General features: G+C 47.2%; 1 protein-coding gene across 1 annotated transcript in view; it reads right to left on the reverse strand.

Annotated features, from left to right (window-relative positions):
• The window catches only part of LOC134949317 (cytochrome P450 2A5-like), a 64,143-nt gene that overhangs the window by 35,032 nt on the left and 10,444 nt on the right, over positions 1 to 18,667 (reverse strand). Inside the window, exons 2-3 of the mRNA XM_063937813.1 lie at positions 9,296 to 9,458; positions 5,005 to 5,154 (exon numbers count right to left, since the gene is read on the reverse strand). Of these exons, the coding sequence (XP_063793883.1) occupies positions 5,005 to 5,154; positions 9,296 to 9,458 (313 nt within the window). The remainder of the gene's footprint in view (positions 1 to 5,004; positions 5,155 to 9,295; positions 9,459 to 18,667) is intronic.

The following is an 18,667-nucleotide window of genomic DNA, read 5'->3' on the forward strand; positions in this document are numbered from 1 at the left end:
CATGTTGACAAAGTGCCACCTGTATGTGGGTTAGGGGATGCCTGTCTCAACTCGTTCTCTGCCCCATTTCTCTCTCTCTCACACACACACACACACACACACACACACACACACTCTCTCTCTGCTCCCTGTCTCTCCCTCTCTCTCTCCGCCTTCTCTCTTTGTGTCTCCCCTTCTTTCACTCTGTCTACCCCCTCTCCCCTTCTCTCTCTCTGTATCCACCCTTCTTTCTCTCTCTTTGTAGCCCCATCTCTCTCTGTGTGTATCCCCCTTTCTCCCCAGTCTCTCACCCTTCTCCCTCACAAATTCCTTCCCCTCTCACTTTGTCTCCCCCTTCTCTCTCTCTCCCCTACGTGTCTCTCCCTTCTCTCTCTGTGGGACTCCCCCTTCTCTCTCTCTCTCTCTCTGTAGGTCTCCCCCTTCTCTCTCTCTCTCTCTCTCTCTCTCTCTGGGTCTCCCCCTTCTCCCTCTCTCTCTCTCTCTCTGTGGGCCTCCCCCTTCTCTCTCTCTGTGTATTCCCATTCTCTCTCTGTCTCCCCCTTCTCACTCTCTGCGTGTGTCTCCCCCTTCTCTTTATGAAAGTGTCTCCCTCTCTTTCTCTCTGAGTGCTTCTCCCTTTCTCTCTCTGAGTGTGTCTCCCCCTTCTCTCTCTGTATGGCTCTCCCCTCTCTCTCTGTCTCCCCCTACTCTCCCTGTGCTCTTCTTTCTCTCCCTCTGTGTGTCTCCCCACGTCTCTCTCTGTGTATCCCCCTTCTCTCTCTCTCTCTCTCTCTGTGGGTCTCCACTTTTATCTCTCACCCTCTGGGTCTCCCCCTTTTCTCTCAATGAGGGTCTCCCCTTCTCTCTCTCTCTCTGGGTCTCCCACTTTTCTCTATGTGTCTCCCCTTCTCTCTTTCTCACCTTCTGTGTGTGCACCCTTCTCTCTCACTGTGTCTCCCCACTTTATTATCTCTCTCTCACACCTCTTCTCTCCCTCCCTCCCTCTCTCTCTCTCTGTCCCATCGCACTCTCTCTGTCCCCCCTTCTTTCTCTATCTATCTTCCCCTTCTTTCACTCTGTCTTATCCCTTCTCTCTCTCTTCTTATATGTCTCCCCCTTCTCCCCTTCTCTCTCTATATGTCTCTCTGTGTATCTCCCCCTTCTCTGTGTGTCTACCCCTTCTTTCTGTGTGTCTCCCCATCTCTCTCTCTGTGTCTACCCCTTCTGTGTGTGTCTGTCTCTCCCTTCTCTCTCTGTGTGTGTCTCTCTCCCTTCTCTGTGTGTGTGTGTCTCTCCCTTCTCTCTGTGTGTGTGTCTCTCCCTTCTCTCTGTGTGTGTCTCTCTCCCTTCTCTCTGTGTGTGTCTCTCCCTTCTCTCTGTGTGTGTGTCTCTCCCTTCTCTGTGTGTGTCTCTCACTTCTCTCTCTGTGTGTGTCTCTCCCTTCTCTCTCTGTTTGTGTTTCCCCCTTCTCTGTGTGTGTGTCTCCCCCTTCTCTCTCTGTGTGTATCTGCCTTCTCTCTCTGTCTCCCCCTTCTCTCCCTGTGTGTCTCCCCATGTCTCTCTCTATGTATCCCCCTTCTCTCTATGTATTCCCCTTCTCTCTATGTATCCCCCTTCTCTCTATGTATTCCCCTTCTCTCTATGTATTCCCCTTCTCTCCCCCTCTCTATCTCTACAACTTCTACCCCTCTCTCTGTCTGCTGTCTCCCACTATTCCCTTTCCTCTGTGTCTCCCCCTTCTCTTTCTCTCCATGTCTCCTCTTCTTTATTTCTCTCTATCTCTGTCTCCTCCTTCTCTCTCACTCTCTTCTCCCTCACCCCGTCTCACCCCCCCCCTCTGTATCTTCCCACTTCTCTCTATCTCTGGGGTTTATTTACTAATATTCGTGTTTGGCCGATTTTTAGGGTGTTTGTTCTCGAATTTTATCGGACGTATTTTACTGCAACTTTTTGAACCCATCTACGGTAATTTACTAAGCTGCAGAGTTTTCTATTTTCATTTTTTCCGATGTCGATATGATTCGTATTGTCGGGCAGTGAGATCCGTGCAGGCCTTCATTGTGTGTATTCTACTAAGGGATGAAAGGGTTAAAAATGTTAAGAGGAGGACAGATCTACACTGGATTGGCTGTAAGTATAATTTTATTTTTACAGGTAATCCGTGGATTCTACTGGACAAGTGGATGTGAATTGCAGCGTTGGAGATGGGTAAGTATGTGAGTGTGTAAGTGTGTAAGTGTGTGTAATTAAAATTGTACTGTCACGGTGTCTGTGTACTTTTTTGGGTTGTTTTTTTGTAGTAGAACGACAGGTACCAGCGGGCCCGTTATTTTCCCGCATGCTGGTACTTGTGGTTCTCCAAGTACCAGCTTGCGGGGGAGGCTTGATGGGACTTGTAGTTCTACTACAAAAAAACAATATTCTTTATTTTTACACAAAGGCTATCAGCCTCCCATCCACCGCCCACGGATGGGGGGATAGCCTCGGGCTTCAGCCCTGGTCCTTGGGTGTCTGGAGGGGGGGAACCCTTGATTTAAGGAGTACCCACTCCGCCAGGGAACCCCGGCCAGTGGTGACTAATTGGGGGGAGGTTAATGCCATGGCCGCAGGGACCTAAATAAATGTGAACCCCGGCTGTGGCATTATCTCTCTGGCTAGTGGAGCCTGGTGCTGGTTTAAAAAATATGGGGGACCCCTACATCTTTTGTCCTCTGTATTTTTTGAACCAGGCCCGGACGCAGAGCCCGGTGCTGGTTGTTTAAATATGAAGGAACCCTACACAATTTTTCTCCTGTATTTTTACAACCAGGACCGGCTCAAAGAGCCCGAGGCTGGTTATACATAGGAGGTGGGACCCCACGCAATTATTTTTTTACATTTAAATTGAAAAAAGACCCTTTCCCACAGATAAGCATGCACAGATCTCACTGATCCGTGCATGACTATCCAAACACGCCATGAAAAAGCAGGTCTATTTTTTCTGCTTTTTTTACGATTTGAAAAAAAAAAAAAGACAGCAATTGATCACTCACTGACAAACACCAAAATACGAATGAATAGTTAATTCCAGTGTTGTATGAACAAAGAGCCGTGTTTGACCGATGGTGTATTCATTTGTATTTCTGCCCTCTGCCATGAAAACCATTACGAATAGCCCCAACACTGCCGAGATTTGTGCTTAGTAAATTCCCATCTTCATACTTAGAAGAAAAAAAAAAAAAAAACTTGCCAAAAATCGTGACTTTAGTAAATATACCCCTGTCTCCCCCCTAATCTGTGTCTCTCCCTTCTCCCTGTGTCTCTCTCTGTCCCCGCTTTCTCTCTGTCTCCCCCTCTTTCTCTCTGTCTTCTTTTTCTCTCTCCCCTCCCCCTTTCTCTCTCCTCTCTCTTTCTTTTTCTCCCTCACCCCCTCTCTCTGTCTCCCTCTGTCTATCTCTCTGTCTCCCCCTTCTCTCTCTCTATCTCTCTCTCTCTCTCTCTCTATATATATATATATATATATATTTATATATTTATTTTAAAACACAATTCCCAAGTGCGCTGTATTAGACGTAATTACAAGAAATCTGCCAAGGAGACCCAAGTGGATGTCCACTATGTACTGGAGAGTAATGTTTTCCCGGGGACCTGAAAACAGATAACCCCTCACCAAGAGAATACCCAAACAAGAGGCCCGAGGCCAATTAGTAGAGGATATTAGTTTAATATCACAAATTGAAACAAATAAATGTTAAAAGAGTTTGTACACTCAATATTTGCACAATATTTATATAAAAACAATTTTGTATAAAATGTATAAGCCAGTAAGTTGTATCCAGTATACAATGGTAGGCTCAAACATTCCCTCACCTTTCAAGGTGTGAGCTCAAAAGGGCGTATTTTCACAAAACTGGATTAATAGCTCATAACTGACAGTTCTGTTCTGTTCTCAGGTCTGTCAGTTAAAGGGTGTTGTTTTGGTTATAAATCACAGAAAAGAATTGTGGGAGTGCCTAGGCCAGTGACTAATAAGTGGAGGGATTTATCGCATACATGGGCCCCCGAGTTCCAGGCACCCTGCATCCATTTTTTCAGCACCTACCCTACGGAGACCTTTGTCAACAGTAGCAGCACACCAGTAAAATGGTGCAGTGGCAATTTTCCCAGTGTTTTGCGCACGTGCGCTGTAGGGAAATAACTGGGAAAATTTTCTCAGAGACCGGCACATGCGCACTAGTCTCTGGGACAGCGCTAGGGTCTCCTAGTGACCGTAGTACCTACAGTCTATTGCTCTGCCAGTTAGAGAGGAGGAGGTAGGTTAGGGCTGTGGAACTGAACCCCAGGCCTGTGTTTTTAAGTAGTAATGCTGACCCTTACACCATCCATGCTGGTGTGAGGCATGGCACAGGTCACTTATATCAAACCTTTGTCTTTTTCCTTTTTTCCCATATTTGAGACTGAATTACACACAGAAGCTACATAAAATGCTACTGTAGGTGTATGTGGACATACCTGTAAGCCTGAATTGGCTGACTCCGTACAAAACATTGAGCACTCTGCTGCATTATTCTTGATCCACATGAAATTGTGGCGTAATACCTGCGTCATTGTAAGCAGTGCCTGTACTGAAATATGCTAATGCCGCAAGAAGAGTCTCATGTTAAAACCGCCTCCTACCGGCTACTGTGATCCGCTGCTGTGAACTAAGATGCAGCATCAGAAAACTCTGCGTGAACATCAGTCATCTAAGCAAACCTCAGGTTACCCTGTATCGTCAGGAAATTCACTCCATCTCCGTTTAAGTATGTTGCCCTTCTCCGCCCCGTCTAAAAACCAAAAACTGTGGCAGGGCATGCTAGTTCCACAGAAGCTGGAATGTCACATGTCACCTACTCCTGTATTAAATCATGCCCTTATGTGATTTGCCAAATGGCCTGTCAAAATAATTCTAATGGGTGTGTCTTGGGGGAGGTATGAGAACTTGTGCCAGATGTACAGTATGGGTAATATATTCTGTACAAATAATCATTTATTATCTCTACCCACCTTTGTCCTTCATAAATGCCTCAATAAGACACCGGGCCTCCTCCTGGATCCTCTCCTCAATGCCTCTTTTTCCCATTCCAAAATCCCTCATAGTCATGAGAGAAAAGCGACGCAGTGTCTTCCATCTTTCTCCGTTGCTCATGACAACTCCTACAAAATACAAATTCAAGCATTGTGTTCTGTTACTTCTGATGAAAGTATCTGAAAATATTAATTGCACATCATAAGATTCTCATAAACAGTTCAGGTTATTCCTTTATTATATAAATGAAAAGTAGCTCTGTGTGTCTGTATGTCTCTATATATAGTCTTAGCTGTTTATAAAGCCATGCCCAAATGTTTAAAACTACCAAATGACAATAACCCACTGGGATGCACTTGAAATACCAACACCGGGAATCTTGAACGACGGCATAAGACCGTTGTTAAAATGCCAACAGAGGTCAGGATCCCGACATCAAAATACCAACGCCCGGAATCCTGATCGTTTTTCCAGCGGGACGAGCTTGCATCTTGCCACGGTGGGCAGGTTAGATTTAGGCATTAGAAGCGGGTTTAGGGTTAGGGTGCAGCATCACAGATTAATGCAAGTTGAACATTGTGCAATCATGGCTGAGCCATAGTGAAAGCTCCAGTGATAAAGAAAGAAGCTCCCTTATTAGAAAATGTGTATGCTGTTCAGCAGGGTTTCAGTTCAGGAGACTGACGCCGAAATACCGACAGTCGGCATTTTACCGACGGACGGAAGCCTGAAACCTACCAGGTATTCCCATTCCACACCACCAACAGAGTGGGAATAGAAACTGTGGCAAGTGAAGTGAGCCACTGGGCCCTAAGCTTGGCGAGCACATTGAGCCGCAGTCCATCCAGCACACCACTCAGAGCTATGACTATTCAATATATATAAAGTGGTAACTATAAATTGGCTTATACTGGAAACAAGCCAGAGATGTATGTTAATTCAATATTAACGCAGTTTTTGTATCTGCTTGTGCACAGAAGCCACGCTGCGCATGTACAAATCCTGGGCTGTGATGTAGCTCGCAGTGCCCCAAACACCAAAACATTATTGACATGCTGCTGGCATTTGGAGGCAGCATTGGAGAAAACAGGGGGTTGTCGGCCCCCGATTTCTGGGTGAGCTGAAGTCAGAGGCTGCGTCCTCAGATACATATAGTGGATACAAATGCGACTGCAATATCCCCGTTCCTAGCTCCAATGCGTATGCAGCCCGGCCAATGCAATAGCATCACATTGGCTGCGTATGCCTCTGCATCTGCGACGGACCGTTGCAGTGGCAGCACAAGGAAAATGGGGGCGGGTCGGTGGCCATTTTTTCCAATTGAAAAAATGGCAGCAGGCCGCCTGCCTTCACAGCCGTGCTGCGGAGGCAGGTGGTTGTCCACAGTTGCTGCGGCCACAAATAAATTGCGTTCGCAGGCGCTGGGTGGCCTTGCCCTATGATGGAAGGCCCCCAGCATGTGAAAAAAAGGATTGCAGATTCTGCCTTTTAGCTTAATCTGCAATCCAACCTGAATAACCCCAATAGTGTCTTTACCTGAATCATTTATGCTACTGTATATCTGGTAATGGAAGCTTCATCATCCTGAACTAACTAATGCCATGAGATCCTGTAAGAGGGTTTTTTTTACTGCCTTTTGATGTTTAATTGTAATGCGTGTGTTTTTCTTTTTTTTTTATTAAAATGTGATTCTGTGAAGTTGTTGTGTTCACATGGTACCTTTTTTACCTTTAAGATATTAGTACAGTATCATTTAAAGATCTACAGATACCCAGTGCTACTTTTTACAGTATATGCATCTTTAGTTCTTTATTCTTTTGGGGGGAACGCCCATAGCAGCTGCAGAGTGCTTATATAATGCATAAAGCTTTTTCTGCAGATCTAAAAAAAAATTATGCAAAATAGAGAATACTATGAGTTAACTTGAACAGTAATGACAATCTTGCAACATTTCTGAATTATTCCCTTTAATTTGGTTCTCTACTTTCCTTATCTTGTTCACCATTCCTTAATGTTTTTTGGGGGGACTGAGAATCCCCTTAGCAGCTGCAGAGTAACTTCACATATACTACATGCAGCTCTCTCCGTGCCTATAAAGTTTTGCTGAATTATTTCCTTAAACTACAATTTTTAGAGATGAGCGGTACAGTTTTTTTTTTTTAAACGAACAAAACCAAACTATACTACAGAGCAGCGGCGGATGGCGGACAGACAGGCGGGAGGATATACAGGCGGGATGGGAGTAATGGCTGTAGTGGCACCAAGCACCCTGGCAAAGAATCGACTGGTTAAGCACTGCCTGCTGCTGCACGCTGCAAATGGGAGAGGGGGAGCAGGGAGGTATTTGGCGGCTAGTATCATTGTGCTTGGGGGGGTCGGTCGGTAGACAATATCATTGTTCTGGTGGAGGGGGGGTTTGGCAGCCAATATCATTTCTCCAGGGGCGGCGGACAATGGGGGTAATTCAGACCTGATGGCTCACTAGCATTTTTTGCAGCGCTGCGATCAGGTCAGAACTGCACATGTGTATGCACCGCAATGCGCAGGCGCATCGCACAGGTACAAAGAGTATCGCCACTCAGCGATGGGTTTGTGCGAAGAATCCATTCGCATAGGCGATCGCAAGGAGATTGACAGGAGGAATCTATCTGTGGGTGGCAACTGACCGTTTTCTGGGAGTGGTTGGAAAAATGCAGACGTGTCCAAGCGTTTGCAGGGAGGGTTCCTGACATCAATTCCGGTCCCGGACAGGCTGATGTGATCGCAGCGGATGAGTAAGTCCTGGGCTGTGCAGAGACTGCACAAGATCTGTTTGTACAGCTCTGCTACACATGCGTTCGCACACTTGCAAAGTGAAAATACACTCCCCTATGTGTGGCGACTATCTGTTTTAAGCAGTGCAAAAAACTCCTAGCGAGCGATCAGGTCTGAATTAGGCCTAATATCTTTGTGCCTAGGGGTGGCCTGACCCCTAAATCCAACTCTGAACATGAGGACATATGGAAACACAGAATAAAAATCAGCTATAATATGGACATAAAGGTTGGACTTTTTAGATGCGAAAACTACGTGTACCTAATTTCAAAACCTTCTGGAATGTCTGGGAGACACCTGAATTTTGAGGAGTTCTTAGACCATTCTCCTTTTCCCCATACACTTCCCCAACCTTTTATCAAACTTGTTGAGGGGAGTACTCTTAGCTGTCCCCACATAGTTGCTGCGGTCTCGTTGTAATGGATTGCACTACTCCGCATGCACGATCTCTGACCAATATGCTACTGTGATGTGTGTCATTACCGCGTGTTATCCTCTCTGTCCCCTGGACAGTAAGGACGTGCTCTGTTTATTCCACTGCCACCACTGCATGTACAGTATCGTCACTATCTGCAGGTGCATGCTCCAGACACTGCACATTACCTGCATTAAGGGGCTCCTACTGCATGTTCCTACGCTGTGGTGAATTAACCCTGTGCTGACTCATATTCTACTTGGATAATAATGTATTCCCTACAGGGGCGTTTTTACAGACAAAGGGGCCCATGTGCAGACTCCAGTAGACCCCCTCCTCCTTATGGCGCTGTAGGCGCTTGCATTGTGCCATAGTCTACTGTTCATATGCAGTCTATAGAAACATGGCGCCCGCCATGTTCCGGAGATTAAATTCCTACTGCGTATGCCATTTTGCCAGCAATTTTTTACCGTGGCTGGTGCTCCAAAGCGGGACTCCGGAAAGGTAAGTAATAAAACATGTGTGCAATGTTACACACATTGCACCGATTATAGAAACACCAATAAATCCCTGGTTAAGCTAGTCGTTATATGGACACACACTGCTGACATTATTGGCATACTACATGGTAATAAAACAAGAATCAGTCATCTTTTATTTTGATGCAACATAATGCAGCTAGGATGCACCAGGAGACTGTGCTGATGAATCTGATGTGTAGGACGTTATCTGTGTGCGACTGAGTCTGTATATGAAGCACAACAGAACTTGGTACAGAAAAAAACTATGGCTGCTGCATACAGTAGTAGCACTTTGTATGCAGATTCAGAGACTCAGTCACACACAGATATACAAGGTTTAGCGCAACTGCAGATTTTGCAGCATCTCAGGGGTCATCACATTTACAACTTCTCTCTGCAGCAGTTTTAAACCTTGAACTAAGATGTTCAGCTGCTTACACTAGGCAGTAATTCATCTCAATTCTATTATTATTATTATTATTATTATTATTATTATTATTATCATATTAAGTATCATACCATAGTCTTTCAAGAAGAGTTCTGTGAATTTCACGTTCCCTCTGTCACTAAATGCATCGCTGCGGTCAACAAGTGCCTCCTTCACTGCATCGTAGCCAGTTAGCATAATTGCACGATTACTGGCGATGTAGAGGGTGTATACAGGCCCATATTTCTCACTCAGCTTAAAAGAGACATATACATTGCATTATAGCAGTGATACTGTACTGTATGTTGCTTAGACACCGTTTTATACTGACAGTTAAAATTTGGAATAAATGTCTACACTACACATCATACAAAGGTTTTATTTTGTATTAATATTTTCTGCTTTACTAAGGGCCTGACTCGGCAGTGCAGTCAATGTCAATTTAGGATGCAGTGGAGCAATTTTTTTGCCACTGCGCATGTGTTAAAGCCGCACTCTACACACGCTGCAATGGATTTCATGACAGTGATAATGCAAAGACAGAGGATTTATTCACACAGTGAGTGATGGGTAGTCAGCTTTTCGGGGGAGGTAATGGGGGATGCCCCAGTTTGCCGCTGCAAAATCATTTTAGGAGAGCCGCTCAGTCTCAGGCAGCATAGCATTGCTCAAAGATCCGATGATGTGACCAATGTGTGTCCGATGTTTCAGCTTTTATACATCAGCAGCGGAAGTGAGACCTTGGCAGTTTTCGTTTCTGTGCCCAAGATGGCGGTTGAGCCATTAGCATATTTTTGCAATTACCCTGCAAGCAAAATCGCAGCTGAGCGTGTATCTGTATGCATTTCTGAATTAGGAACTAAGGGGGACATTTACTAAGCAGTGACAAGAGCGGAGAAGTGAGCCAGTGGAGAAGTTGCCCATGGCAACCAATCAGCACTGAAGTAACATCTATAATTTGCATACTATAAAATTATACAGAGCTGCTGATTGATTGATTGATTGATTGATTGATTGATGGGGCAACTTCTCCACTGCCTCACTTCTCCACTCTTATCACTGCTTATACCCCTTTTACACTGACAATTTTATCCCGGGATTTTGCACGTGAACGCGCATCATCCCGGGATTTTAGTCAGTGTAAAAGGGTACAGGGACAATTTCCCGGGACGAGCAGTGTGAACGGGTATACTGGGTCAAGGCGACCCGGCACCCGTTCTCTGCATAGGAGGAGGTGGTGCTTGGAGAAGATTATCTCCAAGCACCGCCTCCGGTAGAGTCAGTGGTGACGTCACCGACCCGGCAATATGCCGAGTCGGGCCGCTAATGTGAAAGGGTCATTCCCGGGAATGTGTCCCGGGAAATATACCGGGACACTCTCCCGGGAATGACCAAAGCCTGCGAGTGTAAAAGGGGTATATGTAAATGTCCAACTAAGGGGTTTATTTACTAAGCCTTGGATGGAGATAAAGTCGCTGGAGATAAAGTACCAGCCAATTGGCTCCTAACTACCATGGCACAGGCTGTGTTTGAAAAATGACAGTTAGGAGCTGATTGGCTGGTACTTTATCTCTGTCCACTTTATCTCTATCCAAAGCTTAGTAAATAGACCCGTAAGGGCCTTATTCGGGTCCCAATGCATATGTGGCGCATGCTGCAAGCACCGATGTTCGATACTTACTCATGCACTGGACCCGTATGTGCCAGTGTGATGCCATTTGGAGGAGGAGAGGGGGCAGTGCCATCCTCCATTTCTCAAAAAGGAGGCGTGTTGCCGCCGTTGTGGTATAGGGATGAGGCCAGGATCTCCGTCAGAGGATAGATGGGTCATGCTGGCGGAAGATGGTGTGGCAGATGATCTGATGCTGTGTCATAGGACGCAGCTCGGATCAATAATGCTGCAGGAGGTGTGACGCCCCCTGCTGCATTACCATATTAGTGCTATCGCTGCTGCTTCTGTGTATGCAGCAGCGATAGCATCTCCAGCTACATCTGAATTAGGCCCTAAATATGATGGGGTAAATTTACTAAGGTGGGAGTTTTTTTAGAACTGGTGATGTTGCTCATAGCAACCAATCAGATTCTATCTATTATCTTCTAGAAGCAGCTAGATAAAAGTTAAGAAGAATCTGATTGGTTGCTATAGGCAACATCACCAGTTCTAAAAAAAACTCCCACCTTAAATTAACCCAATGTATTTTATGTATTATATGATATGTCTTGATGAGCAGCAATAGCGAATACCTATATATCTACTGGTGAAGTATGTTTGCTTTGTATACTGTAAATGGTATACTCCAGGATTTGTCTAATTGGCATAAATGTACTGAAACATCAAATGTTTCTGTCATTGTATGTAAATTACATATTATAGAGCAATGAGCATATTAGAATGTTGAGAGTAATAATAAGAATTTACTCACCAGTAATTCTATTTCTCGTAGTCCGTAGTGGATGCTGGGAACTCTGTAAGGACCATGGGGAATAGACGGGCTCCGTAGGAGACTGGGCACTCTAAAGAAAAGATTAGGTACTATCTGGTGTGCACTGGCTCCTCCCTCTATGCCCCTCCTCCAGACCTCAGTTAGGGAAACTGTGCCCGGAAGAGCTGACATTACAAGGAAAGGAAATTTTGAATCCAGGGTAAGACTCATACCAGCCACACCAATCACACCGTACAACTTGTGATAACCTTACCCAGTTAACAGTATGAACAACAACTGAGCCTCACTCAACGGATGGCTCATAACAATAACCCTTAGTTAAGCAATAACTATATACACGTATTGCAGAAAGTCCGCACTTGGGACGGGCGCCCAGCATCCTCTACGGACTACGAGAAATAGAATTACCGGTGAGTAAATTCTTATTTTCTCTGACGTCCTAGTGGATGCTGGGAACTCCGTAAGGACCATGGGGATTATACCAAAGCTCTCAAACGGGCGGGAGAGTGCGGATGACTCTGCAGCACCGAATGAGCAAACACAAGGTCCTCCTCAGCCAGGGTATCAAACTTGTAGAACTTTGCAAATGTGTTTGAACCCGACCAAGTAGCCGCTCGGCAAAGCTGTAAAGCCGAGTCCCCTCGGGCAGCCGCCCAAGTTTTGGATGCGGCAATCCAGCCACAGAATGAGCCTGCTGAATCGTGCCACAGATCCAGCGAGCAATAGTTTGCTTTGAAGCAGGAGCACCCAGCTTGTTGGGTGCATGCAAGATAAACAGCGAGTCAGTCTTCCTGACTCCAGCCGTTCTGGAAACATATATTTTCAAAGCCCTGACTACGTCCAGCAACTTGGAGTCCTCCAAGTCCCGAGTAGCCGCAGGCACCACAATAGGTTGGTTCAAATGAAACGATGACACCACTTTTGGGAGAAATTGGGGACGAGTCCTCAATTCTGCCCTGTCCATATGGAAGATCAGATATGGACTTTTACATGACAAGGCCGCCAATTCCGACACACGCCTAGCCGATGCTAAGGCCAACAGCATGACCACTTTCCCCGTGAGATACTTTAGTTCCACGGTCTTAAGTGGCTCAAACCAGTGGGATTTCAGGAAATCCAACACAACGTTAAGATCCCAGGGTGCCACTGGTGGCACAAAAGGGGGCTGAATATGCAGCACTCCCTTAACAAATGTTTGAACCTCAGGCAGTGAAGCCAGTTATTTTTGAAAGAAAATGGATAGGGCCGAAATCTGGACCTTTATGGACCCCAATTTTAGGCCCATAGTCACCCCTGACTGTAGGAAGTGCAGGAAACGACCCAGTTGGAATTCCTCTGTAGGGGCCTTCCTGGCCTCACACCAAGCAACATATTTCCACCATATACGGTGATAATGCTTTGCTGTCACGTCTTTCCTAGCCTTAATCAGCATAGGAATAACTTCATCCGGAATGCCTTTTTCCGCTAGGATCCGGTGTTCAATCGCCATGCCGTCAAACGCAGCCGCGGTAAGTCTTGGAACGACAGGGCCCTTGTTGTAACAGGTCCTGTCTGAGAGGCAGAGGCCATGGGTCCTCTGTGCGCATTTCTTGCAGTTCCGGGTACCAAGTCCTTCTTGGCCAGTCCGGAACAATGAGTATTGTTCTTATTCCTCTCTTTCTTACTATTCTCAGTACCTTGGGTATGAGAGGAAGATGAGGAAACACATATACCGACTGGTACACCCACAGTGTCACTAGGGCGTCCACAGCTATCGCCTGAGGGTCCCTTGACCTGGCGCAATATCTTTTTAGCTTTTTGTTGAGGCGGGACGCCATCATGTCCACCTGTGGCAGTTTCCATTGGTTTGCAATCAGTTGGAAGACTTCTTGATGAAGTCCCCACTCTCCCGGGTGGAGGTCGTGTCTGCTGAGGAAGTCTGTTTCCCAGTTGTCCACTCCCGGAATGAACACTGCTGACAGTGCTTGCACGTGATTCTCCGCCCATCGAAGAATCTTTGTGGCTTCCACCATTGCCATCCTGCTTCTTGTGCCGCCCTGGCGGTTTACATGGGCGACCGCCGTGATGTTGTCTGACTGAATCAGCACTGGCCGGTTTTGAAGCAGGGGCTCTGCTTGACTCAGGGCGTTGTAAATGGCCCTTAATTCCAGTATATTTATGTGTAGAGAAGTCTCCAGACTTGACCACAGCCCTTGGAAGTTTCTTCCCTGAGTGACTGCCCCCCATCCTCGGAGGCTTGCATCCGTGGTCACCAGGACCCAGTCCTGTATGCCGAACCTGCGGCCCTCGAGAAGGTGAGCACTCTGCAGCTACCACAGAAGAGACACCCTGGCCCTTGGGGACAGGGTGATCAGCCGATGCATCTGAAGATGCGATCCGGACCACTTGTCCAACAGATCCCACTGAAAGATCCTCGCATGGAACCTGCCGAAGGGAATGGCTTCATATGAAGCCACCATCTTTCCCAGGACTCGCGTGCAGTGATGCACCGATACCTGTTTTGGTTTCAGGAGGTCCCTGACCAGAGATGCTAATTCCTGGGCCTTCTCCACCGGGAGAAACACCTTCTTCTGTTCTGTGCCCAGAATCATGCCCAGGAAAAGCAGACGCGTCGTAGGAATCAGCTGCGACTTTGGAACATTCACAATCCAGCCGTGCTGTTGCAACACTTCCTGAGAGAGTGCTACGCTGATCAACAACTGCTCCCTGGACCTCGCCTTTATGAGGAGATCGTCCAAGTACGGGATAATTATAACTCCCTTCTGCCGAAGGAGTATCATCATTTCGGCCATTACCTTGGTAAATATTCTCGGTGCCGTGGACAGGCCAAACGGCTACGTCTGGAATTGGTAGTGACAGTCCTGTACCACAAATCTGAGGTACTCCTGGTGAGGTGGGTAAATGGGGACATGCAAGTAATCATCTTTGATGTCCAGCGACACCATAAAATCCCCCTCTTCCAGGCTTGCAATAACTGCTCTGAGCGATTCCATTTTGAACTTGAATTTCTTTATATAAGTGTTCAAGGATTTTAAATTTAGAATGGGTCTCACCGAACCGTCCGGTTTCGGTACCACAAACATTGTGGAATAGTAACCCCTTCCCTGTTGAAGGAGGGGGACCCTGACAATCACTTGCTGGAGGTACAGCTTGTGAATTGCCGCCAGCACTACCTCCCTTTCCATGGGGGAAGCTGGCAAGGCTGATTTGAGGTAACGGCGGGGGGGGAGTCGCTTCGAATTCCAGCTTGTATCCCTGAGATACAATTTGTATAGCCCAGAGATCCACCTGTGAGCGAACCCACTGGCTGCTGAAGTTTCGGAGACGCGCCCCCACCGCAACCTGGCTCCGCCTGTGGAGCCCAACGTCATGCGGTGGACTTAGTGGAAGCAGGGGAGGACTTTTGTTCCTGGGAACTGGCTGCATGGTGCAGCTTCTTACCTCTACCCCTGCCTCTGGCAAGAAAGGATGCGCCCCTGACCCTCTTGCCTTTTTGGGAACGAAAGGACTGCATTTGATAATACGGTGCTTTCTTAGGCTGTGAGGAAACCTGAGGCAAGAAAGTCGACTTTCCAGCTGTCGCTGTAGACACGAGGTCCGACAGACCGTCCCCAAACAATTCCTCACCCTTATAAGGCAAAACCTCCATGTGTTTTTTAGAATCAGCATCTCCTGTCCATTGCCGAGTCCATAAGACCCTCCTGGCAGAAATGGACATAGCATTAATTCAAGAGCCCAGCAGGCAAATGTCCCCCTGAGCATCCCGCATATATAAGACGATGTCTTTGATATGGCCCAGGGTTAGCAAAACAGTATCTCTGTCGAGGGAATCTATGTCGTCTAACAGAGTATCTGTCCACGCTGCTACAGCACTACACATCCAGGCTGAAGTAATAGCAAGTCTCAGTAGAGTACCAGAGTGTGTATACACTGACTACAGGATAGCTTCCTGCTTTCTATCCGCAGGCTCCTTTAGGGCGGCCGTATCCTGAGACGGCAGGGCCACCTTTTTAGATAAGCGTGTCAGCGCCTTGTCCACCCTAGGGGATGTTTCCCAACGTAACCTGTCCGTTGGCGGGAAAGGGTACGCCATCAGTAACCTCTTAGAAATCACTAATTTCTTATCAGGGGAACTCCACGCTTCTTCACACAATTCATTTAATTCATCAGATGGGGGAAAAGTCACTGGCTGCTTTTTCTCCCCAAACATATAAACCCTCTTGGTATTAACAGGGTTAATCTCAGAAATGTGTAATACATCTTTCATTGCAATAATCATGTATCGGATGGCCTTGGTCATTTTAGACTGTAAATGTGCCTCATCATCGTCGACACTGGAGTCGGACTCTGTGTCGACATCTGTGTCAACCATCTGAGATAGAGGGCGTTTATGAGCCCCTGACGGTTTTTGAGTCGCCTGGGCAGGCGCGGGCTGAGACCCCGGCTGTCCCAAGGCTGCAGCGTCATCAAACCTTTTATGTAAGGAGTTTACATTGTCATTTAAGACCTTCCACATATCCATCCAATCAGGTGCCCTTGCTCCGCCTCCACGTATCCTTCCTCATCAAACATGTCGACACAGCCGTACCGACACACCGCACACACACAGGGAATGCTCAGACTGAGGACAGGACCCCACAAAGTCCTTTGGGGAGACAGAGAGAGAGTATGCCAGCACACACCACAGCGCTATATAACACAGGGATTTTCACTGATAATAAGTGATTTACCCAATAGCTGCTTTATATGTCTTATTTGCGCCTAAATTTATGTGCCCCCCCTCTCTTTTTAACCCGTCTTGTACCTGGATACTGCAGGGGAGAGCCTGGGGAGCTGCTTCCAGCGGAGCTGTGAAGAGAAAATGGCGCTGGTGTGCTGAGGAAGAAGGCCCCGCTTTCTGTGTAAAAAAATGGCGGGGGCTTTTACATATATACAGTGCTAGACTGTATATTAGAGATGAGCGGGTTCGGTTTCTCTGAATCCGAACCCGCCAGAACTTCATGTTTTTTTTCACGGGTCCGAGCGACTCGGATCTTCCCGCCTTGCTCGGTTAACCCGAGCGCGCCCGAACGTCATCATGACGCTGTCGGATTCTCGCGAGGCTCGGATTCTATCGCGAGACTCGGATTCTATATAAGGAGCCGCGCGTCGCCGCCATTTTCACACGTGCATTGAGATTGATAGGGAGAGGACGTGGCTGGCGTCCTCTCCGTTTAGAATAGATTAGAGAGACACTTGATTTACTAATTTTGGGGAGCATTAGGAGTACTCAGTACAGTGCAGAGTTTTGCTGATAGTGACCAGTGACCACCAGTTTTATTTATAATCCGTTCTCTGCCTGAAAAAAGCGATACACAGTACACAGTGACTCAGTCACATACCATATCTGTGTGCACTGCTCAGGCTCAGGCCAGTGTGCTGCATCATCTATTATCTATATATAATATTATATATATCTGTCTGACTGCTCAGCTCACACAGCTTATAATTGTGGGGGAGACTGGGGAGCACTACTGCAGTGCCAGTTATAGGTTATAGCAGGAGCCAGGAGTACATAATATATTATATAGTGAGTGACCACCAGACACACAGTGCAGTTTATTTAATATATCTGTTCTCTGCCTGAAAAAAGCGATACACACAGTGACTCAGTCAGTCACATACCATATCTGTGTGCACTGCTCAGGCTCAGGCCAGTGTGCTGCATCATCTATATATATTATATATCTGTCTGACTGCTCAGCTCACACAGCTTATAATTGTGGGGGAGACTGGGGAGCACTACTGCAGTGCAAGTTATAGGTTATAGCAGGAGCCAGGAGTACATAATATTATATTAAAATTAAACAGTGCACACTTTTGCTGCAGGAGTGCCACTGCCAGTGTGACTAGTGACCAGTGACCTGACCACCAGTATATATAATATTAGTAGTATACTATCTCTTTATCAACCAGTCTATATTAGCAGCAGACACAGTACAGTGCGGTAGTTCACGGCTGTGGCTACCTCTGTGTCGGCACTCGGCAGCCCGTCCATAATTGTATATACCACCTAACCGTGGTTTTTTTTTCTTTCTTTATACATACATACTAGTTACGAGTATACTATCTCTTTATCAACCAGTCTATATATTAGCAGCAGACACAGTACAGTGCGGTAGTTCACGGCTGTGGCTACCTCTGTGTCGGCACTCGGCAGCCCGTCCATAATTGTATATACCACCTAACCGTGGTTTTTTTTTCTTTCTTTATACATACATACTAGTTACGAGCAGGGCCGGCGCTACCACTAGGCAGCTTTAGGCAGCTGCCTATGGGCGGCGACCACTGGAGGGCGGCACCGCACAGTGAATGAAAGAGAAAACTTTCTTTATCGTGCCTCGCCTCAGCCCAGCGAAACTTCTCCTGTCTCCTTCAATCTGTCTTTCTTCAACGTGAGTCACATGACTGACTGTGTGAGTACCTGATTCATTCTGCAACCCTGCCGTGCCAATCCCCCCCCCCCCACCTCTGCGATAGCCCGCATAGTGTAATGTTATATTCAGGCTGCTGCCGCCCGCCGCATGTATGTGCTCCTGAGTCCGGGGTCCCACATTATTATTATGAGCAGCTATCACTGCCGCTTCCCCCCGCGATGGTCTCCCGTGTCATGATGCCCGCTCCGGCGTCCGCCCCCCCCCACATGAAGCTTCAAGCAGTCACCCGCTGGCCTGGTCCGCTCCGCTGGCGCATCGTGTTACCGCTCCTGCGCCGCCTAGCCCCTACGATCGACTGCAGCTTGTTGTCCGCGCTCCCCCCTCCATGCAATCTCGCGACTCGCTCCCGCATCTGACGCTCACCGAATGGTACCTGCTGCTGCCTCCCCAAGTCCCCCCCCTCCTGCATCTTGTTACCAGCTCCCCCCACAGCTATTGTGCTCCCGCTGCCACCACCCCCCACCCCCGCATCTTGTCCCTAGGATCATCTCTTCTCTCCCCCCCCCCCCCCCCCCCCGCAATAGGGCTCCCACGTGTTGCCGCC

The sequence above is a fragment of the Pseudophryne corroboree genome, chromosome 8 (assembly GCF_028390025.1).
Source record: "Pseudophryne corroboree isolate aPseCor3 chromosome 8, aPseCor3.hap2, whole genome shotgun sequence".
NCBI classification, from domain to species: Eukaryota; Metazoa; Chordata; class Amphibia; order Anura; family Myobatrachidae; genus Pseudophryne; species Pseudophryne corroboree.